The 18,285-nt window shown below is 38.4% G+C and overlaps 1 protein-coding gene across 1 annotated transcript in view; it reads right to left on the bottom strand.

The window, feature by feature from the left end:
* Positions 1–18,285, bottom strand: part of ZFAND3 (zinc finger AN1-type containing 3) — a 134,398-nt gene that overhangs the window by 16,415 nt on the left and 99,698 nt on the right. The window contains exon 6 of the mRNA XM_064708898.1: positions 3,084–3,254. Within this exon, the coding sequence (XP_064564968.1) occupies positions 3,084–3,254 (171 nt within the window). The remainder of the gene's footprint in view (positions 1–3,083; positions 3,255–18,285) is intronic.

Here is an 18,285-nt window from a genome sequence, read left to right as displayed (position 1 = left end):
ATCTCTGAGCTGGGGTAAAGCACCAGTCACTCTCTCTGTCTCCTTTCCAAAAATGCTGTGCCCTGTTGGACAAGTCCCAGTTAACTGGATCAGCATTTGCAGATACATCTACATTGAAACATTGTTCAATATGTATATATTTTCCTTTCCACTATGTCTCACTAAAAATCTCACTGGAGGATTCACCAGGACAAATCATCAAAAAATAAGATGATTTCCAGTACTTTTAACATTAGGACAAGAAGATACACAACAGGAAACAATTAAATTGTTGGTCTGTGGAGTGATTTGGATTTTAACAGGACTGTTTCAGATACAGTTTTAGATCAACATTTTTATGCTTTAAATCTTTCTTCCTTACATCCAAGCAAACACACACGCTCATCATTCTGAAGATGGTGTCTGCCTTTCTATCGATCCTGATATCAGATTTTCTCTTAATGAGGAGTTTCCCCCATTATTTCCCATTGCTTTAGCTCAGGATTAAGATGCCAAGAATTTAACAGCAGTGGCTCAAAACTCAGTTCAAACAATGTTCTATGCTGACCATTACTTTTGAAGAGTGTATGTGCTTATTTTACACCAGTTGATTCTATCTCATCACCTCCACCTGACCACACATCATTCATTACTGGTGCTTCACATTAGGATAGAAAAGTATAACCCAGTCATGTGGATTTAGGAAATATTTTAAACAAAGGACAATTTGACAGATTTATTTTACTGCATTTCCATCACATCCTTTCAGGGTTTTTGAATGGGCTTGTCATTCATGACCTAAAGCAACCTAATTTTACAGACAGCAGGGCAAGCTAGCAAGAATGGTTCCTCAGGCAGCATCTTTAAAACTGACCAGGGACACATGCTGCTGATCATTGGTAAAGCAGTTTGGGTGATGTGAAGCTGAGGTGCCCAGTGCTCCTTCTTCTTAATAGGAAGCATTTGGCTTGCTTCTTATGAAAGTTATTAAAGGTAAGTGGCACAGGGTATGCCCACATTCACATCACATCAGAGCACAGATAATACACCCTTACTGCACACAGTATTAATGAAACATCATAACTGCACAGGAACCAAAGATTTCCAGTTTTTTCAGCCCTCTTGGACACATGGAAATAGACTCTTGCCTTCTATTTTCTCATTAAAAGTACAGAATAGAAATATTTATAATACAAACTATATAATGTGTAGGATATAATACAGGAATGCAAATTTTCCTCACTTATTGCTGAGGAATTCAGAATTTTTTCACATTCATGTTTTATTAACACATTTTATGAACTTTAACAGAAGTATTTCCATAAAGCTATATATATCCACTAGAAGAAAATTAAAGAATAAAAGAACAATTTCTACAACATTTATATTACAACAGTATTGAATTATGGAACTACTTCATGAAAACTTGAGAGGAACCAGCTAAATGTATCTGTAATCCAATTTACAGAAAAAAGAGGCAGGTCTTATATAATTTTAAAAACATTACTGATCAATGAAAGGGCTTTTTAAAAGTTGCTTCCAACTTAATTGCTCTTATATAGCTCCAATATTGCAGAATGCAGGAAAGATTAATCATGTTACATAATGGTTAAGCAATCATTTATCCAATCCACCCCAAAATTCAAACTCTCCCACTATTTGGGACCATTATGCTATTTCAGTCAGGTGCCTGTGAGCAGCCTGAGTTGCTGTATACTTGACAATGGCAAACCAAGAACAGAAATTGCTGCCTCTATCATGCTGAGCAGAAAGAGCCATACCAAAATGCATCAGTGATAGCCCTGAATTTCTTCAGTTTGATCAAAATGTTACCAGGCACTTCAAAGTATCCTGACACATGACTTCCATAACAGGAATTTCAACATTACAGCTTTTGATTTCATGTTTGGTGGCTCCACATATCATGTAAGTTCTGTGCCAGTGCTCCAATATCAAAACAAAGCCTTATCTCATGTCCAAAAGAGCCCAACACAACAGTAATCTCTAGAGCCTGAGGACAGACAGACGCTGAAGAAGAGAACAAAGCATAACCCAGAATCTTTGCAGCTTTCTATCGCTCCTCTTCACTTGGCATTTGGTATTCAGTATAGGATTGTCTGTCTTTGTAACTACCTTAGCCCACCCTTCCTCTCCACACTGCTGCTCAGAAGGACATGCCTTCCCTCCAGATAATGGTTTTAACACAAGATGTTGTATTTCACAGGTGCAACATGAATTGCACCTATCATTTGTGCAGATCCTTTGGAAATTGTCCCCTGCTTGAGACACAATGGAGTAACTGAAACAAACTTCTCCAAATGTATCAATAAAACCACTGTCAGAGAGTTCAATGCAACCTTCAATACATGATTATATGAAAAAATAATTAGCAGGTAAAACTACCACATGCCATTATCACTGGGTCTAACAAGCACATTTAAACCAGTTAAGAACACAATTGTTCCATGAAGGAGAGAGCATCTCCTTTGGAATCCAGTCACATTAATTATTGTTTCAGAAAGATTATTTGCATTTAATGTGAAACCCCAAATTAGCTGCCTGCACGGGATTATTGTCTTCAATTCAACTACCTGAACAGTGTCATCAACTTTGGAAAGGACAAGTTGGATGATTATTAGTGCATGGTGAAAAATAAGTCTTACCCACACAAACTAAGTGTGAGAATGGAAATATTTTCAGTTAGAGGGGGTTTCTGGATTTAAGTTTTTAATATTTATGTAATTATAACATGCAGAAGCAGCTACTGACCTATGTTCCTTTACACCCTATAGAAACCTTCTTTGCATATTTATTGATGTGCTTTGTGCTTCCTCTCCTGTCAAGTGGGTATGATGCCCTTCCTGCCTTACAGGGAACTTCTGAAGCTGAATTCATTAATATCTGGCATCTCTTGAGACAAGGCAGTACATCAAGGCCAAAGTTTTAAAGGGGAAATTTGAGGTACTAATGATAACTTTTTGCTACCAATGGAAGCTATAGCTTCTGTTTAAAGCACTTTTGCAAGGTGAAAAGCGCAAGTGTTCTCTGTGTTTCCACGTGTGACCCAGACCTGAGCACGGCTGTGACTGCCAGGCTGTACTCACCACAGCGACACGATCCCAGCTCCTGCTGTACTAGCTCCAGTTTTGTTTGGCACTGGAAGCATCGACGTCTACTCTTCTGTTTGGATCGACTGGTTTCTTCAGGCCTGTCATTACTGTCATCCAGTAGCCGTGGCCGTTTCACAGGAGAAGCCTCACTCTCCGACTGTGAATCTGTTGTATTCACAACAAATATTTTAGGAAAAATATTAGAATTTCCTTGCTGAGGCATTCCTTTAGACAGACTGAAGGTATATTGCTTTCAGCTGGTATACTGCTTTCAGAGGTATCCCACCAAGCAGTGTGATACCTCCCATTCTATTGCATATGCATGTTTTCCTAACAACCAAAATGAGCATCAAGTAAAGGACAAATTATCTTTGTTCCTTATAAGAACCCCTCCTGCTATCAATACTGAGTATAAAGTGAACTGATTAGCTTCCTTCCAGCCTTGGCTGGGTCATATGGAGATACATGTAGAGCATTCGCCATCCTAAACAATTGCAGGCTTCATCTGTCATCTCATTTATTTTCTCCTGCGCTGCATTCGGTGTCCCCACACAAACTGACTGAAGTGATTGAAAACAACTGAGCACAGGTTTGACCTATTTCCTCCCTGGACAGGAGGGGAGATTTTGCAAGCACAGCATGTAAATTGTATATCTTATGACTGAAGGCAGTACATGAAAGCACCATATCGTGCTTCCCTCTCTTTCCACATGGATAACAATTTAAATGTAAATTAGTATACACCAACAATACAAGCCCAAACAAAATAAGCATGATCTGTACATACATCCTATAAATTCCAAATGCCCAGCCATTTCTAAAGTATTAGTCAGAATACTATTTGCATTAATAACTTCATAAATTTCAGCTTGTAAGAAAGTGGTGTGTGGAAAGCCTTTAAAAGTTAAAGTTTATAACAGTCTTACTTCAGGTAGCGTAGTGCTTTTTTTTTTTTTTTCAGCCTTTCTTATTTTTCACAATGGAGAGTGTACTGACAAGGGTTCTAGAGTAACACATGAAATGCACATTACTGACTGAACAGTGAGATCCCCAAGCCTTGTTTTTGTGATATGTCAGAGACATGACATTTCAGCGGATCTGCTGCTCTGCAAACCAAGTCAGGCCAGAAAAGATATTTTCCCTTCCCAGACCTGTGCACAGTAGAATCAGTGCTGTATTTCTTTGCAATACAAACTGCAAATAAATCTAATCCCAACTGTACTAAAAATTAAATTGTTGGTTGCAGTGCTGCAAGGAGCTGCTGAAAGACATTACTGGAATCAGTCAGTATTCTACTGCACGATGGTGAGCAAGGAACAAAAAGCCCATTAACTGAGTTAAATCCCTTTACAACCAACATTAATCCAACAAATAACAGGCTAAATCTATCTTTTTGCCAGGATGGTAACCCATTGAATATGTCTGTACCATTATTCTAAGATTCCATTGCTTATGCCTGCTTTGTGCTGTCCTGGATTAGGCAGGAAAAAGTAACTGCCATGGGTACAACACTGTCCATAACCTTGTTCTGTCAGCCATCTTACCGGAGCCACTGCTGATCAACATCATGACTTTCCTTGAGTAAACATCTAAAGGAATACATGGTAGCTTCTCCCTTTGGGGAGGCTCTGTTAACTTCTCCTGGCTCCTCACAAGCAATACAGACTAATTCACATTTCTTACCTGTGCTTCAGCCCTTGTGGCACAGTGTTTTAGCTGTTGTACCCCACTGTTCACAGCCATTACAAATAAACACCTTGCCTCACTGGGGCCTACTTTGTTTCTGTCACACTGCTCTTAAAATATGCTGAAAATGTGCCTGGCTTTCCAACAAGTATAAAGCTTCTGTATCTCACATTTCATAGAAGACTGAACTCCTTTCTGCACTGCATATAGCTGATAAGTTTTTATTAAGCTGCAATGATTTTATCTGATGTGTGCCTCAAGACAGCCACCTTTTTGATCAGTGTCACAGATTACAATTTACACCTTACAAAATACACATATTAGGCCCAAACTAACATCCAGTACATAATGTACTCCACCTCTGCATGCCTGGCTGTGCAGGAGCCTTGGCAAGGAAAAGAAAGTAGTGCATAATGCATTAATACAGCTATGGAACAACTAGTCCTGTCTTAAATCTCTGGAGATAACAGTTCAAGGGAAAGATCCTCTGAATAGACTGCCTGACTCCCTGAACAGAGATCCCAATTCATACTCCAAGGCCAACAGTCCTGTCCCATGGACACTTGTTTTCAGAGTGCCTAGAACACCAGGCTAGCCTGGGGTGTATAAGAACACCCCCTCCAACAGGCAGATTCTGTCCTGTGAGCTGGCTGACTCAGCGTGCAGTAAAACCTGCCTCAGCCCACCCTGCTGCCCCTAATGGAGGGTGTACATCATTTGCAGTTTATTCACTAGTCAGATACACTGCCAGTATGGAATAGCTCCCCCCACACATCTTTGCTTCTGGAAATACAAACCATTCTGGTAGTTCTCAGAAGCAAATTTGGTATTCTGAATTACGCTGATGGAAACCATAGTGGTCTGCTGATCCTGAAGTCCAATTCATGGCGTGAGTCAAGCAGTGTCTAATAAGTTAATGAAACCATATGCCTTAATGAGAAAAACAGCTACCTCAAGTCAGGCTAGCAGTCCTACAAATGAAAATACTTAATCATACACTTTCAGTTAATTGGTAATGACTAACTGAATATTAACATGAGTTGTTCATTATCATAGAAATTATAGATATCTCATTTTTTACAATGTGTATCTCTCTGCCATAAGCTAAACCACTTAGCACTGAGGCAAACTCAACCTGGCTCTCAGGGACAGCACCATCTCTGTGATCACTGATTGCCCAGGACCTTGAACACAGGAGTCCAAGCTAACACCCATCACAAACCAGACCCACAGCTCACACACTTCCATCTTCCCAGGGGCAAAGTAGAGTGAGCAAGGAGAAAGCACAGAGCAGAAGTCAGACCTCTTAGAGTCAGTCCTGTGTGCATTTCTTCCAGGTCGCATTGCTTTTCATGATACTGACACATGCAGTACAGGCCATGAGATACATCTTCCAGCACCTGGAATCTTGCAACCTTAAAGTTCAAAGATCTGATAGCAAAATGAAATTGTCATACATAGCTTCACAACCTGGAGTGCAACTGAAAAAAACCCCCTAGGAATACAGGCTGAAGTGCTGCAACCAGAACCAAGAGTAAATGCCCAGCATGAAATTTTAAACAACCAACAAAGCCTACAGAGAAGAGGATTCTCTCAGCCAGTGACTGACAGTGGCTTTTCTCAGAAAGTTGGTTAATTCAACAACAGTTACTTCTTTCTTTGCTTGTAAGAAACATTCTCTATGCTCAACTTGCATTTTATTATTGCACCTAAACCAACAAATACCCAGTCCGAGAGAAAAACAAAAATGCTCTTCTTCTACCCACAGATGCAAAAATCATAAAACTTCTCTGTAAAAACGAACAATAAGGATTAGAAATCCCCAAAATTTCAGGAAGAAACTACTCAGCAGAGTAACTGCCATTGACACATCCCCACTGCAAATTTAATTCTGAGTTAAGAAGCAAGGATTCTTCTGATATCTGATGGTGGAGATCCTTCTAATTGTGTATCAAACTCCCATTTGAAATGAGAGAACAAAGAAGTTCAGCTAGGCAAGGCTGAAACTGGAGGCTTGTCTGGAACCAATAAGCAGAGCAGTGTTATTAATGCTCTAATGTCATGAACAGAGACTCGCATTTGTTCCTCACTGTCCCTGTTCTCATCTTCATTACTCATGTTTTCCCCTCAAAATTTTTCCCAAAAAATGGTGCCTGAGCTGATTTTCACTCCCTTACTCTCCAGCCTTGGAGGAGTTTGCAGGCTGCATGCAGATGGCTTCAGTTCCAATCATGATGGCTCCTCCATGGCATTTGGGGGGAGAGTGGGATGCTCTAGGCCCAACAGAGACATGGGCTAACAAAACTTAACAGGGAAGGAGGAGGAATGGAAGAGATGGGAAAATCATAAGAAAAAGAGGATCTCTCCTCTGCTGCTGCTTTCTTCAAGATGAATCTGTTTAATCTCTGGTTTCATGACAGCTTTTGAGGCACTCAATCAGGTTTTTTTCTTATCATAAAGAACCCATCACACAGACTGGCATTTATGATCTCAGCTGTCTGTGCAAACACCAGAACAAGCAGTCATTAATGAAAACTCAAACATTACTGCCATCTCCTCTGAAACTATTTTAGAAGCAGCTTAAGCTGTTAAAATCTCTGCCCATGAAGAAACTTGCATAGTCACAGACAACAACAATGTAACATGGATTAACTAAAATTTGAGCAATAGCTTGTTGCCAATTTCTAGGGGGTTTTTTTCTTTATTTTTTACAATTCATTATTCTGTTCTTAGATGAGGGATTACTTAACTGGCTGGCATGTTGGTTATGCATTAAAAATTTCATCTAGAAAAAACTGCCCCCATACAAATCCTCCCTATCACACTTACCAGAATCAGAATTTAAAATAATCTCTCTAGTTCAAATGAATCTAAAATTAACACAGTGGTTCCAAAACCCTTTTGTTTGTTGACTATTAATAAAGAAACAGAAAATCAAGATTAACACCTCATAAGCCAAGTCTGACAACTGTGACCGCCTCAGTCCTTCCCTGTTGCTGCACAGTGCTGTGGAAAATGTTATTCTGAAACTCTGATATTTCATTGAAATGAACATCTTATCTTTTCTTCTCACACAATCATGACTGCATCTCAAGGCTGTGCACCTCTTTGGAAGCACTACCAATCATAAGAAATGTATTTCTTTTGTGAATTCACCTCGTTTTTTTTTAAAAAAACAGACAGATGTCTCAAAAATATCTTACATAAGTCCTTTGGTAACATTTAACCACACAATCTCTTTTCTAGTATCATTGCAGGGCCCTTAGCATCATTATTTCACAGATTTTTTTTTTTCCCTCCGTAGAGTTTAAAAGCAACAGCACTAAAACTCAATGTCCCTAAACAATGTGGAACAGAGAGACCACATGGGAACAATCTCTATAGAACTCACATCCCATCAGCTGCTTCTTTGCCTCAGGAGGCTCTCCATGAAATCACACTGGAGACTATAAATAACCCCCATAAGTTGTATTACATAAGTTATTATTTCTCATGCATCACCAAAACCATACAACAGTAGTTGTTTCCAGCTCTAATGAGTAAAAACAACCAATAAACCCCCCCCCCCACAACTTTCAGCCTAGCTGTTTGAGACACATAAGTGGGAGAAGTGCTGCAAAATGTTCTAAATCTGAAACATTACTGATGCGCTTCAAACTCTTGACAGAAAAATTCTCCTTCCCCCTTTGCAATAGAGCTAAGAAAAAGGATTCCATAACAGACTTGAAGCATTGGATTAATTCAAGAAAAACCCCAAAAACAAACAATCAAACAAACAAACCCTCAAAAAAACCAAAAAAGGAACTTAGCATGTATACTGCTTTGGGTGTAAGAGGTATTTTCATGTTCAACAACAGCATGGCTTCATTTTCCCAAAATGAGAGCTGGCACACATGACATGTGCTGCTAGAAAAGAGGATATACATATACATGTATCCATGTATGGGAGTGAATGGGTATTAATGATATGATTTCAGGACAACAGGCAGGTGTGGGGGCGTAACCATACGTACAGTTTGGGTCACGTTCCACTTGCACATAAGAAAAGGCTTTCTTACTGTAGGGGAGAGCTGACACTGACACAAGTTGCCCAGGTGGGTTTGTAGAAGCTCCATCCATGAAGATACTCAAAACCTGAGTGGACACAGGCCCCAGCCTGCTCTAGGTGACTCTGCTCTAAGCAGAGCAGAGTCTCCTGAGCTCTCTCCCACCTTCAGCCTTTCTTACTTCTAAGATTCATGAACAGGAAAATAAAATTAAAAATTTTGTACTACTTCCTTCCCACCATTCAGTTTGTGTTCTCCTTTAAACCAATACTGCCAGTATTGTCACCTGGAAAGAGAAGTGTAACTTAATGAGGGTTCTAACTACCATCTCTAATGAAACAGAAGAGACTAATCTAATGAATGTTGAAAATGTATGAGAAATAGTGAACTACATAGGCATCTGCATGCATTTTAGCTTAGCTATAATTAGAAAAAGTGTGAAAATGGCTATTATCCTTTCCTGTCAATAAAATTCATAATTGTTAAATTTTGTGAAAAGCTAATTAGTTTTCATCTTGTATTTAGGCTCCCATAATACATCTGTTTTACATTTAAGTTTTTGCATTACTTCCCCCATACTCTCTGATGTCAGCATGTCTTTAGTTAAATGAAATGTTAATTTATTTCTCAAACATTTTTACTTATATACCAGATTGATTCAAACAAGCACATATCTAAATGTATTCAGGCACCTGTACCGTACAGTTCCTTTGATGGATTAACTCCAGGCATTTCAATTAGTTAGAACATTTCCTGAGGCAATGGCCACCTCTACTGCTGCTGGCTGACAGAAGGATTTTGTTTGTTTAGAAAACTACATGAGTGGGGTTCCTTTCCTGAATTACACCCATGGGAGAAGCCTGCAAACCTCCAGAGCCACAACAGATGAGCTTGTGAAGAGAGAACAGGTTGGACATTCCAGGCCTGCTGTTCATCTCATGCTCCAAGGGTACACACCTGAAGAACGTGTTTAAGAACAGCTGCTGACAGCAACATCATACACACTCAGTGACTGCTGGTGTGTACAGGCACGAGGCTGAATTCTCATTGCCCTGATTACTGGGGGCAATTGATGCAGGGTAGAAACTTGATATACTATTCTAAGGATGCTAAGAGAAACTGGCTTAGGTTGTTGGTGGGGTTTTTTTTAATGGCTCACAAGCACCATGTCATCTTCAGATATTCAGACTATTATAAATAATGAACCTTGAAAAGGCCAGAAGAGAAAAAGGGTCATGACACTAAACTCAAAAAAAATTACAAAAAAATATTTTATGGTGCCAATTTGAACTCCTTTTCTCATTATTAAATAATGTACTTTAATAGTACAGGGTTAGGGCTGGGAGAGGGACAAAGGCTGATTCTGGTGACACTTGAAGTTAGATAACAAATGACATCCTAAATGGCCTGAATAATCAGAACAGGATTACTAAGTGAAAGGATAATGCACACTACAAATAGCTAAATGGAAGAACAAGACACAAGTAGAAAGAGAAAAGGCATAACACTAATACACATTATGAAGAACCTATTTGTCTATGAAGACAAATCATGAACACCCTGGCCATTCCTCAGCACCTGAAGACTACTTAGTAGTATTCAAATATGCATATTTACATATCTGAATATGTATGTAGAAATACACACAAATAAGCTCACACTGTTTCTGATAAAATAGGAAACTTGAAAGCATTCAGCAATATCATAGTTTTGGTTTTGCTGACTTTAATGAGAACCTTCTTTTGCTTTGCGAAATTCTCTAAAATATGATTAGCAAGAATAGATAATGTTATAAATATTTCATATTTGCTACTCAGCTCCAGTGTGCATAAATAAGCAGTGCTGCTCTGCTTCCAAATCCTAGTGGTATACTCCAGCTATGTCCTCATCAATCAGATGGTATACAGTATTCAGGAAGGTAATTCTTCAAACTAATAGCCTAAAACAAGTTCTATATAGAAAATATTTGCTCTGTTATTTTTCATTCATACACAGAGTTTTCCTTAGTAGACCCTTCCCCCATTGGTATAATGAGGGTTTTCCAAGGCTAAGAGAGATATTCAGAAGAGGAATTGTAAAGAACTCTTGCCTGCTAGCAGTGAAAAAAATACTTACCAATATTTATCTTTCAAAAAACTAATTTTTCTTTTAAGTGTAGAATTTCAGTGATGTCATTAGTAACAGAAATCCTGCAATGAGAGACTATAGCTCTAAGGATTGTACCTGATTAATGTCAAGGAAAAAACCCTAAAAGTTCTTATATTTTGATAAAAAATTTCCTGAATGCATTTGTGAGAAAGTACATTCTGAAATGTACAGCTAATCCATCTTCAAATTTGGTTTTAATTCCATTACTTTAAATAAAGCCTAACGATTTATATTATACAGTTTATATTTTGACTGTGTTACTTTTTCTAGCAAGTAAAGTAGGGGGGGGGGAGGGAGGGGGAACAACCAAGTCCTGTACACCTGGTTGGTGTCTACAGTACACCAGAAGTCAGGCTGCTTTACCTGAATCAGGTAGTTCTTACTGTTTGGAAAGGAGATGTTTGGGAAGCTTCTACACAAACCTGAACCAAAGACCAGGGAGAGGAAGAACAGATCAGTGAAACTTGGAGGATGCAACAGTACATGCACTGCCTTGTATCTCATATCCAGCTCCTTTTAAATTCTCTTTTGCTCCAAAATTTGCTCTCATTAGTTATTAGTTATTCCTCAAAGTTCATCTTATGGAAATAATTTGGAACAGAAAAAGAAAAAATGTGTGTGTTCATGGAACTCTGACACAAACTTCCTCACTTTCTAGGAAGTTACACTTTCCCCATGTATGTCCAACAGACTAAAGAATACTTCCAAAAGGCTTTTAAATTATGTTCATTTATTTTTGAAGTCCTTATGAAAACTGTGATCTAAATGAAAACACTGAAAACTTGTTCTTAGAAGTTGTCTGATGCTCACTGAAATAATTAGTCAGAATCGAGAACTTCATGAAGAGTCAGATGAAACCTTTGGGGCACTCACATCAAAAAGTACAGCAGGAATCTGATCATGGATTTGTTCCCTGCGAGTTACATGTCTTTTAAAGTAGTAAAAAAACCCAACTGAATGAAAAAGTAAATGTAAGTGGCCATTTGTTTCAAATCTATTTTAGACCAGTTATTTAATGCTTAACTTAATTTTAAAAATCCCCAGTGCAGTAAAGTAACAGTTTTAAAATTATAAGTTTATAATTATAAATTTTAAATTATGTGTATCATTTGCTAAAGCATACCTGTAAGGAAGCTGTCTGATCTGAACAGATCAGATCAAGATGCTGACTGCTGAGGTAAAATCAATTCAATTCTTCAACCTGACAGCAGCCAGGCCTTTAAAGTTAATGATCTCAACTATTCTTTGTGACATTCTCCATACTGTCAAAATTAAAGCAAACCCTAGGCTCCCCATATCCTCTTCCAGTAGAGTGTAGGTGAGAAATGCAAGACATACAACCCTGATTTCTTTACCCTTGAAATTAAAGGGGATGTGCTTTGTTTAAAGTGATGAGATGCAATTTTTTCAGCAGTCTCTGGTTATAAAACAAGGAGTTCAGAGCTGTAGGGAGAGCAATATTAAGTAAGAGCAATAGATGTATATTCTTTCATAGTATATACCTACTGTCAGAGATCACTCAATTGACTGTACAGATCTTTAGAGTTCTGAAAACTAAACATGGCATGAAACCACTAAAAAATAATCAAGGTAAAGCTGTTTCATTTTAACCAAAATATACATAAAGGACATAATATTTGCTGTTCAGTTTCAACAAACTGAAGACAAATTCTTTGTTATAATTCCCTAAGACTTTGGTAAGAAGAGGTGGCAATATCTGAATTTTAAAAGACAATGACCTTTAAATTGCATAGTTTTGTATTTGGCAACAATTTCACCAACCAGACTGAAAAACATCAGCCCATAGAGAAAATGTAGTGAGAAAATGTTGAGGGCAGCAGCACATGTTTTTTCAGGACAGGAGAGTCTCATTTACAAAAGCACAGGTCATTTATCAGCTCATGGCCCAAGAGAACACTGCTGCCTGGACTGCTCTCCCAGATCTCTGCCTTGCATTGACCATCCCAACCCTCCCACCTTTCCAAGAGTCTCTCTCCTGGCTCTTCTCCACAGAACTTGAAGTGCTTGAGGCACTAAATGCTTGCCTGTACTTCCAGACCTCAGTTCTCATTAAGTGCTACAAATGCTACTGAGGTTAGACTAAGTATCTCTAAAGACTCACATCGTATTTGTTTTCCATTAGTGTCACTGAAAAAATTAGGTTGGAGGGGATTTCTGGAGGTCATGCGGTCCAGCCTCCTGTGCAGTGCAGAGTAAAACATCAAAGAAATTGGATCAGGTTGCTCAGGGCCTGGTACGTTTTCAAAAATTTTCAAAGACTAAGACTTCACAGCCTCTGTGGGTACCTGTTCCAGTGCCAACCAGAGGGGGAAAATCTCTCCCCTTAATCAGCCAGCTATACTGTTCCTAACACAGTTAATCCAGACAGTGTTTATTCCTATCATCTGTTACCTTTAGTTTGACATTCAAAATAATTTTCTTATTGGCTGGCAATTCAATGTGAACTCCTCTCAAGAGATCATCCTGTCCTACTGACCCAAGTACACTTTCCTCCAAGTTGTTCTTTTTTATGGGATTCAGAATTTGGAAATGAAAACAGATGAAAAATTTGAAACAAAAGCAGCAAAAAGAGATAAAGACATGTGAAAGCTGAGAAATAGACTTACACAAACCCAGAAAGTCTTATAAGGGTTATTTAGTGAAGAATAAAAAAGTTTCAAGGGCTTATCTGAACTGCACAAAGGATAAAAGAAGATGAATTTGGGTGATTTGAGAGGATAAATAAAGATAGTGGGAATAACAGTTTAAGCACTTGGAGGACATTTTTTGTTAGGATGCTGAACTTGAAATGACCTCAGAGAGTTGGGAGTACTATGAGGGACACAGAGGTGTGTGTGTGTCAGCACCTGCTGGGAGGCCACACAGGCCAGGAGGCCCTTCTTCCCCAGCCACAGAGAGATTCTGATTACTGTGTTTCACTTCTATTTTACTAGGTTGGGGTTTTTTCCTCTCCACAAGGGAAAAAATGATTGATTCTTAAAACCTATGAACCTCTGAATAATCAAAATCTACCTGAATTATTGTACATTTCTGCCACTCACACCAGCATATACCAAATCCTACTTTCTGCATGACATAGTGTCCTGGTTTCCACTGGCTTCCTCTGGAATTTTCTTCCTAGTAGCTGGTGCAGTGCTGTGCTTTGGATTTGGGATGAGAATAATGTTGATAACACACTGATGTTTTAGATGTTGCTACGCAGTGTTTACACAGAGTAAAGGGCTTTTCAGCCTCTCACCTCACCCCACCAGTGAGAAGGGCTGGTGAGCAAAATAAGCTGGGAGGGACACAGCCAGGACATCTGACCCCCACTGTCCAAAGGGATGTTCCATACCTTAGGATGTCATGATCAGCATATAAACCAGGGGGAAACCTGGCCAGGGGCTGCTGCTCAGGAACTGGATGGCAAAAGTTGGTTATTTCTCTCTCCTTTATGCTATTTTCCTTTTTTTACTTTTTTGGGGTTTTTTTAAATTATTGAACTCTTCTTAAACCTAGGAGTTTTCTTTCTTGGAGATCATGTTCAACTGCCTTATATGGTCTTAAGAGAATTGATCTCAGTTAGTGTGGTTTTTGGGACCATGTTATAAAATAGGAAACATTAATAAGCATATGTTATCATGCTCATCTATTTATCTTATTCCACAACATTAATTTTATTTCTTAAGGTCAACATTAACTTTATTTCTCAAGGCCAACAGTCCTTTCAAGAGTGACTACAACAGACTGGTAAGAAAAAGGAGTTAATCCTAAATAAAAATTACTGGCATGTCTGTTCAGTATCTGTAATTTATGTATACTGCATGTGAAAGAGAGCTTTCACAGCCATGATACATTTTTAATCCCTTTGGCCACCTCAGCTATCTAGTTTCCTCATTTGATGATCAATGCAAAGAAAAGGTACACCTAGGAGCCACTAAATATGAAAGTTAATTTCCAACTAGTACTGTGAAAAGTTTCCATTCATCTTAGTTTAGTGTACTTTAACACAGCAGCAGTATTCCTCTCCTAATACCATAAGATGACAGAAAAATAATCTATTTATTTTATCCTCCCTGTGCTGAACAGAAAGGGACAGGAGTCACTGTTTTCACATGCTGTCATGCTGCTGCATGCCTTTTCATTTCTGAATGCTGTGTTTTTATCCACAACTTGGAAGAAAATTCTCTTCAAAAGTAAACAGCATGAGTGATTAATGTATGAACTATGAAGATGCTTGCAAAACTTCTGTTTAGTTCAAAGGAAATACAGACTAAAATTCAAGGCATTTTTTTCACTGCAGTTTAGTAAAGCGATGATTAAGATGTCTAGCACAGAAATGTGCTAGACTGTGATAGATAAAAATCAAGAAATACTTTTTTACAAAAAAAAAAAAAAAAAAAAAAAATTGTGTGCTAACAAGCCCTTATAAACCTTCCCAGGAACAGCTGAAGTTTTTAAACTCAGAGGCAAGGATCATCACAGCTATAGCTGACTTTTAACAAACTTTTTGATGCATTGACCCCAAACCCATCTCTTTAGATTCTCCAACTAACTCAATTAGTCTAAAATCATGGAATGCCTTCAGTGTAAAAGAAAGTTCAGGTGAACAATATCCATTATTTTTAATGAACAAGGAGGGCTTTGTAAAGCTGAGAAAGGCAATAGTGGAAATAAATCATAAAATTAGAGCAAGTCCTTAATTTTGTTTACTGCTATGACTATTATGATCCTTACCACTAGGAGGATTTTAATCTACAATAATCATAACACTTTGAGAAGGCTCTTAGGTAACCAGGAGGAGAGGAAACCAATCTGTCCATCCAGATAGACACGGGAGCATGGAACAGACAATCCAGCATGTCACAGAAACAGGCAATAAGCTGAGGCAGTAAAAAGCCATCACCATCCATCATCTGATCACAGTTTGGTGTCACCCCCCAGCCTCCATCAGCTCCTGCCACATCAGTGCCAGTCCCAGGCACTCCATCCTGTTTGTAATTGCTGATGAGCAGCAATAAGGCCTCCATGCCTCAGCTCCCGTCCGTTCCACTTCAGCACCCACCTATTAGGTTGTAACTTTTATTTACAGCCTTGCTTGATGTGCTGCTCTATTAGTGCAGCTGGAAACTGAGCAGAGGGAGGGGGAAGAGCGTCCCTAATGGGCACTATTATTGCTAGGGCTGGGTGATTTACTATGCTGCTCAAAGGCTGCTCTAGCATCACTTTCCTGTTGGTGAGAGAGCTCCAAGAAGGCTGGATTTTAACACAATGCCCTCCAGAAGTCAAACACTAAAGAACACCTTAATAGTCCCTTGAAACACCAATGAAAAATAGACCTCAAAGTTGGTTTGGTGCTATAAAGCCCTCTTCAGTAATCTTTTGTGTATTTTTTGCTCAGAAGCTTAACTCTTTGGAGCAATTAAAAAAAAAATCTAATTAGTGGTGTATGAGGTCATTTTGCCCTTACTCAACACATAAGTATTGATTAAAAAAATGATCATATCAATGTAATGATTTCATGGTTTTAGCTCAGGCTCAAAATCTCTGTACTTCTATTTTCATAGCCTGACCTTCCTACATCTCCTCAAAGGGTGTCCTCTCACTTGTGGAGGTTCAACCTCAATGTATTTGGATTCCTGGCAATGTTACAAGTAAGCACATATCTTACTACAAGAACATCAATAAATTCAAAACTTCAAAAAGAACCACAGCCCTATTTAACCACTTTACTCAGCAGTGAAATAATTATTTCCATCTTCTAGACTCAATTTTTAAACTAGAAAACACTATCTACACATATAACTATACAAAATATTACAGATGCACATCTCTGATGAACTGCTACTGAGAAATAAAGTACTTAAACCTCACCAACTTTATGAATATAATGTATGAATTGATTGCATCATTACCACATTTTATCTGCCTGTTTCTACCACCTTCTCTACTGCACAATTAAAAATTAAGTGAGCATACTCAGACAGTTCGATCAATTTTTTTCCAGGTTTCTTTAAGCTGCATAAAAATGTAATAAAATCAGGCTGTTTAGAGTTGTGTAGTAAATCATCATTAAAGTTGTACAGCAGAAAAACAAGAGTAATATGCTACTTGCTAGTGCACTTTCCCAACAAGAGCACCTGATACAAATGGGATGTGGATGCCCTGTACTAGAGGAAGCTTCCCAGTACCTGCCATCAATCATCACATTACCCACCCATTAGGAAACAAATCAAAATGCATAAGAAGCTACACACTGAACCACACAGCCCCATCTTTCTTCCTACAAAATCTTCAGACTGCCAGCACTCAGAAGCCTTTGAGGCATCATCCAAACTAACGATTGCAAGGCTTTATTCATTTTTTTCATTATAATCCCTGTCCTGTGGGTACACTGGAATAGAAATACTTTTACCACAGCAATGATTCTGGTGAACAGGAGGAAAAACCCCACTATTTGGTGTCATAATACTATTTTTTATCAGAACAGCTCTTACAGCATGCAGGTTGACAAGCACATTAGGTAAAATCTCTTTTTTCTCTATGAGAACTTTTCCTTTACCTTGGCAGATTTATTGTTTTGATCTTTCTTCAATTGTTACACTCATGCTGATAAAATATGAAAGGTTTGTCTCCTTCCTTAATATTCCGAGGGAAACTTACATATAAAATAAGTAGGTCAAATTTCTAATTTTCTGTCTTAAATGCTGATCTAGGGAACTTCGGGGATAAACTATGCTGAAGGGTGAACAGAACTACACAGATAAAATCCAATGCAACATTTTTACCTCAAAGCTCTTCCAAGCATAAGAAACACAGGATACTTATAGAAAATAGGCTTATGAACAAGGTGTAGTGTTGACAAATACTACTTGCATCATTTAAGTAGCTTCCTGGGAAGCTGAAGTGATTCCAGTGTGAAAGAATGTGCTGGATTTGACTGGGATAGAGTTAATTTTCTTCACAGTAGATAATGGGGCTGTGTTTTGGCCTTGTGGTTAAACCCTGACAAATGTTCACCCACACAGTATGCTGCTCATGCCTGAAGATGTCACAGCACTTCTGGGTAATATTTTGTAGCCAATGTTTTTTTGTCAATTCCCATGACAACATGGTAGTTTATTTTAAAGATGAAAGTTTGCTGAAAATTCAAGATCTTGAAGGAGAAGATACCTAACTCCTGGTACCCAGTTTATTCATGTAAGGGACTATAAAGATAATATGTAGATTACTGAGCAAATAATTTAAGAACCTCAAGAGAAATTGAGGTAATTCAAAATCAGTAGATTTAGCTGACTGAAGATTAAAGTTGTGGT

The sequence above is a fragment of the Zonotrichia leucophrys genome, chromosome 3 (genome assembly GCF_028769735.1).
Source record: "Zonotrichia leucophrys gambelii isolate GWCS_2022_RI chromosome 3, RI_Zleu_2.0, whole genome shotgun sequence".
Lineage (NCBI taxonomy): Eukaryota > Metazoa > Chordata > Aves > Passeriformes > Passerellidae > Zonotrichia > Zonotrichia leucophrys.
Note: the sequence above shows the minus strand (reverse complement) of the source record. Positions and strands in the feature narration are given on the sequence as shown.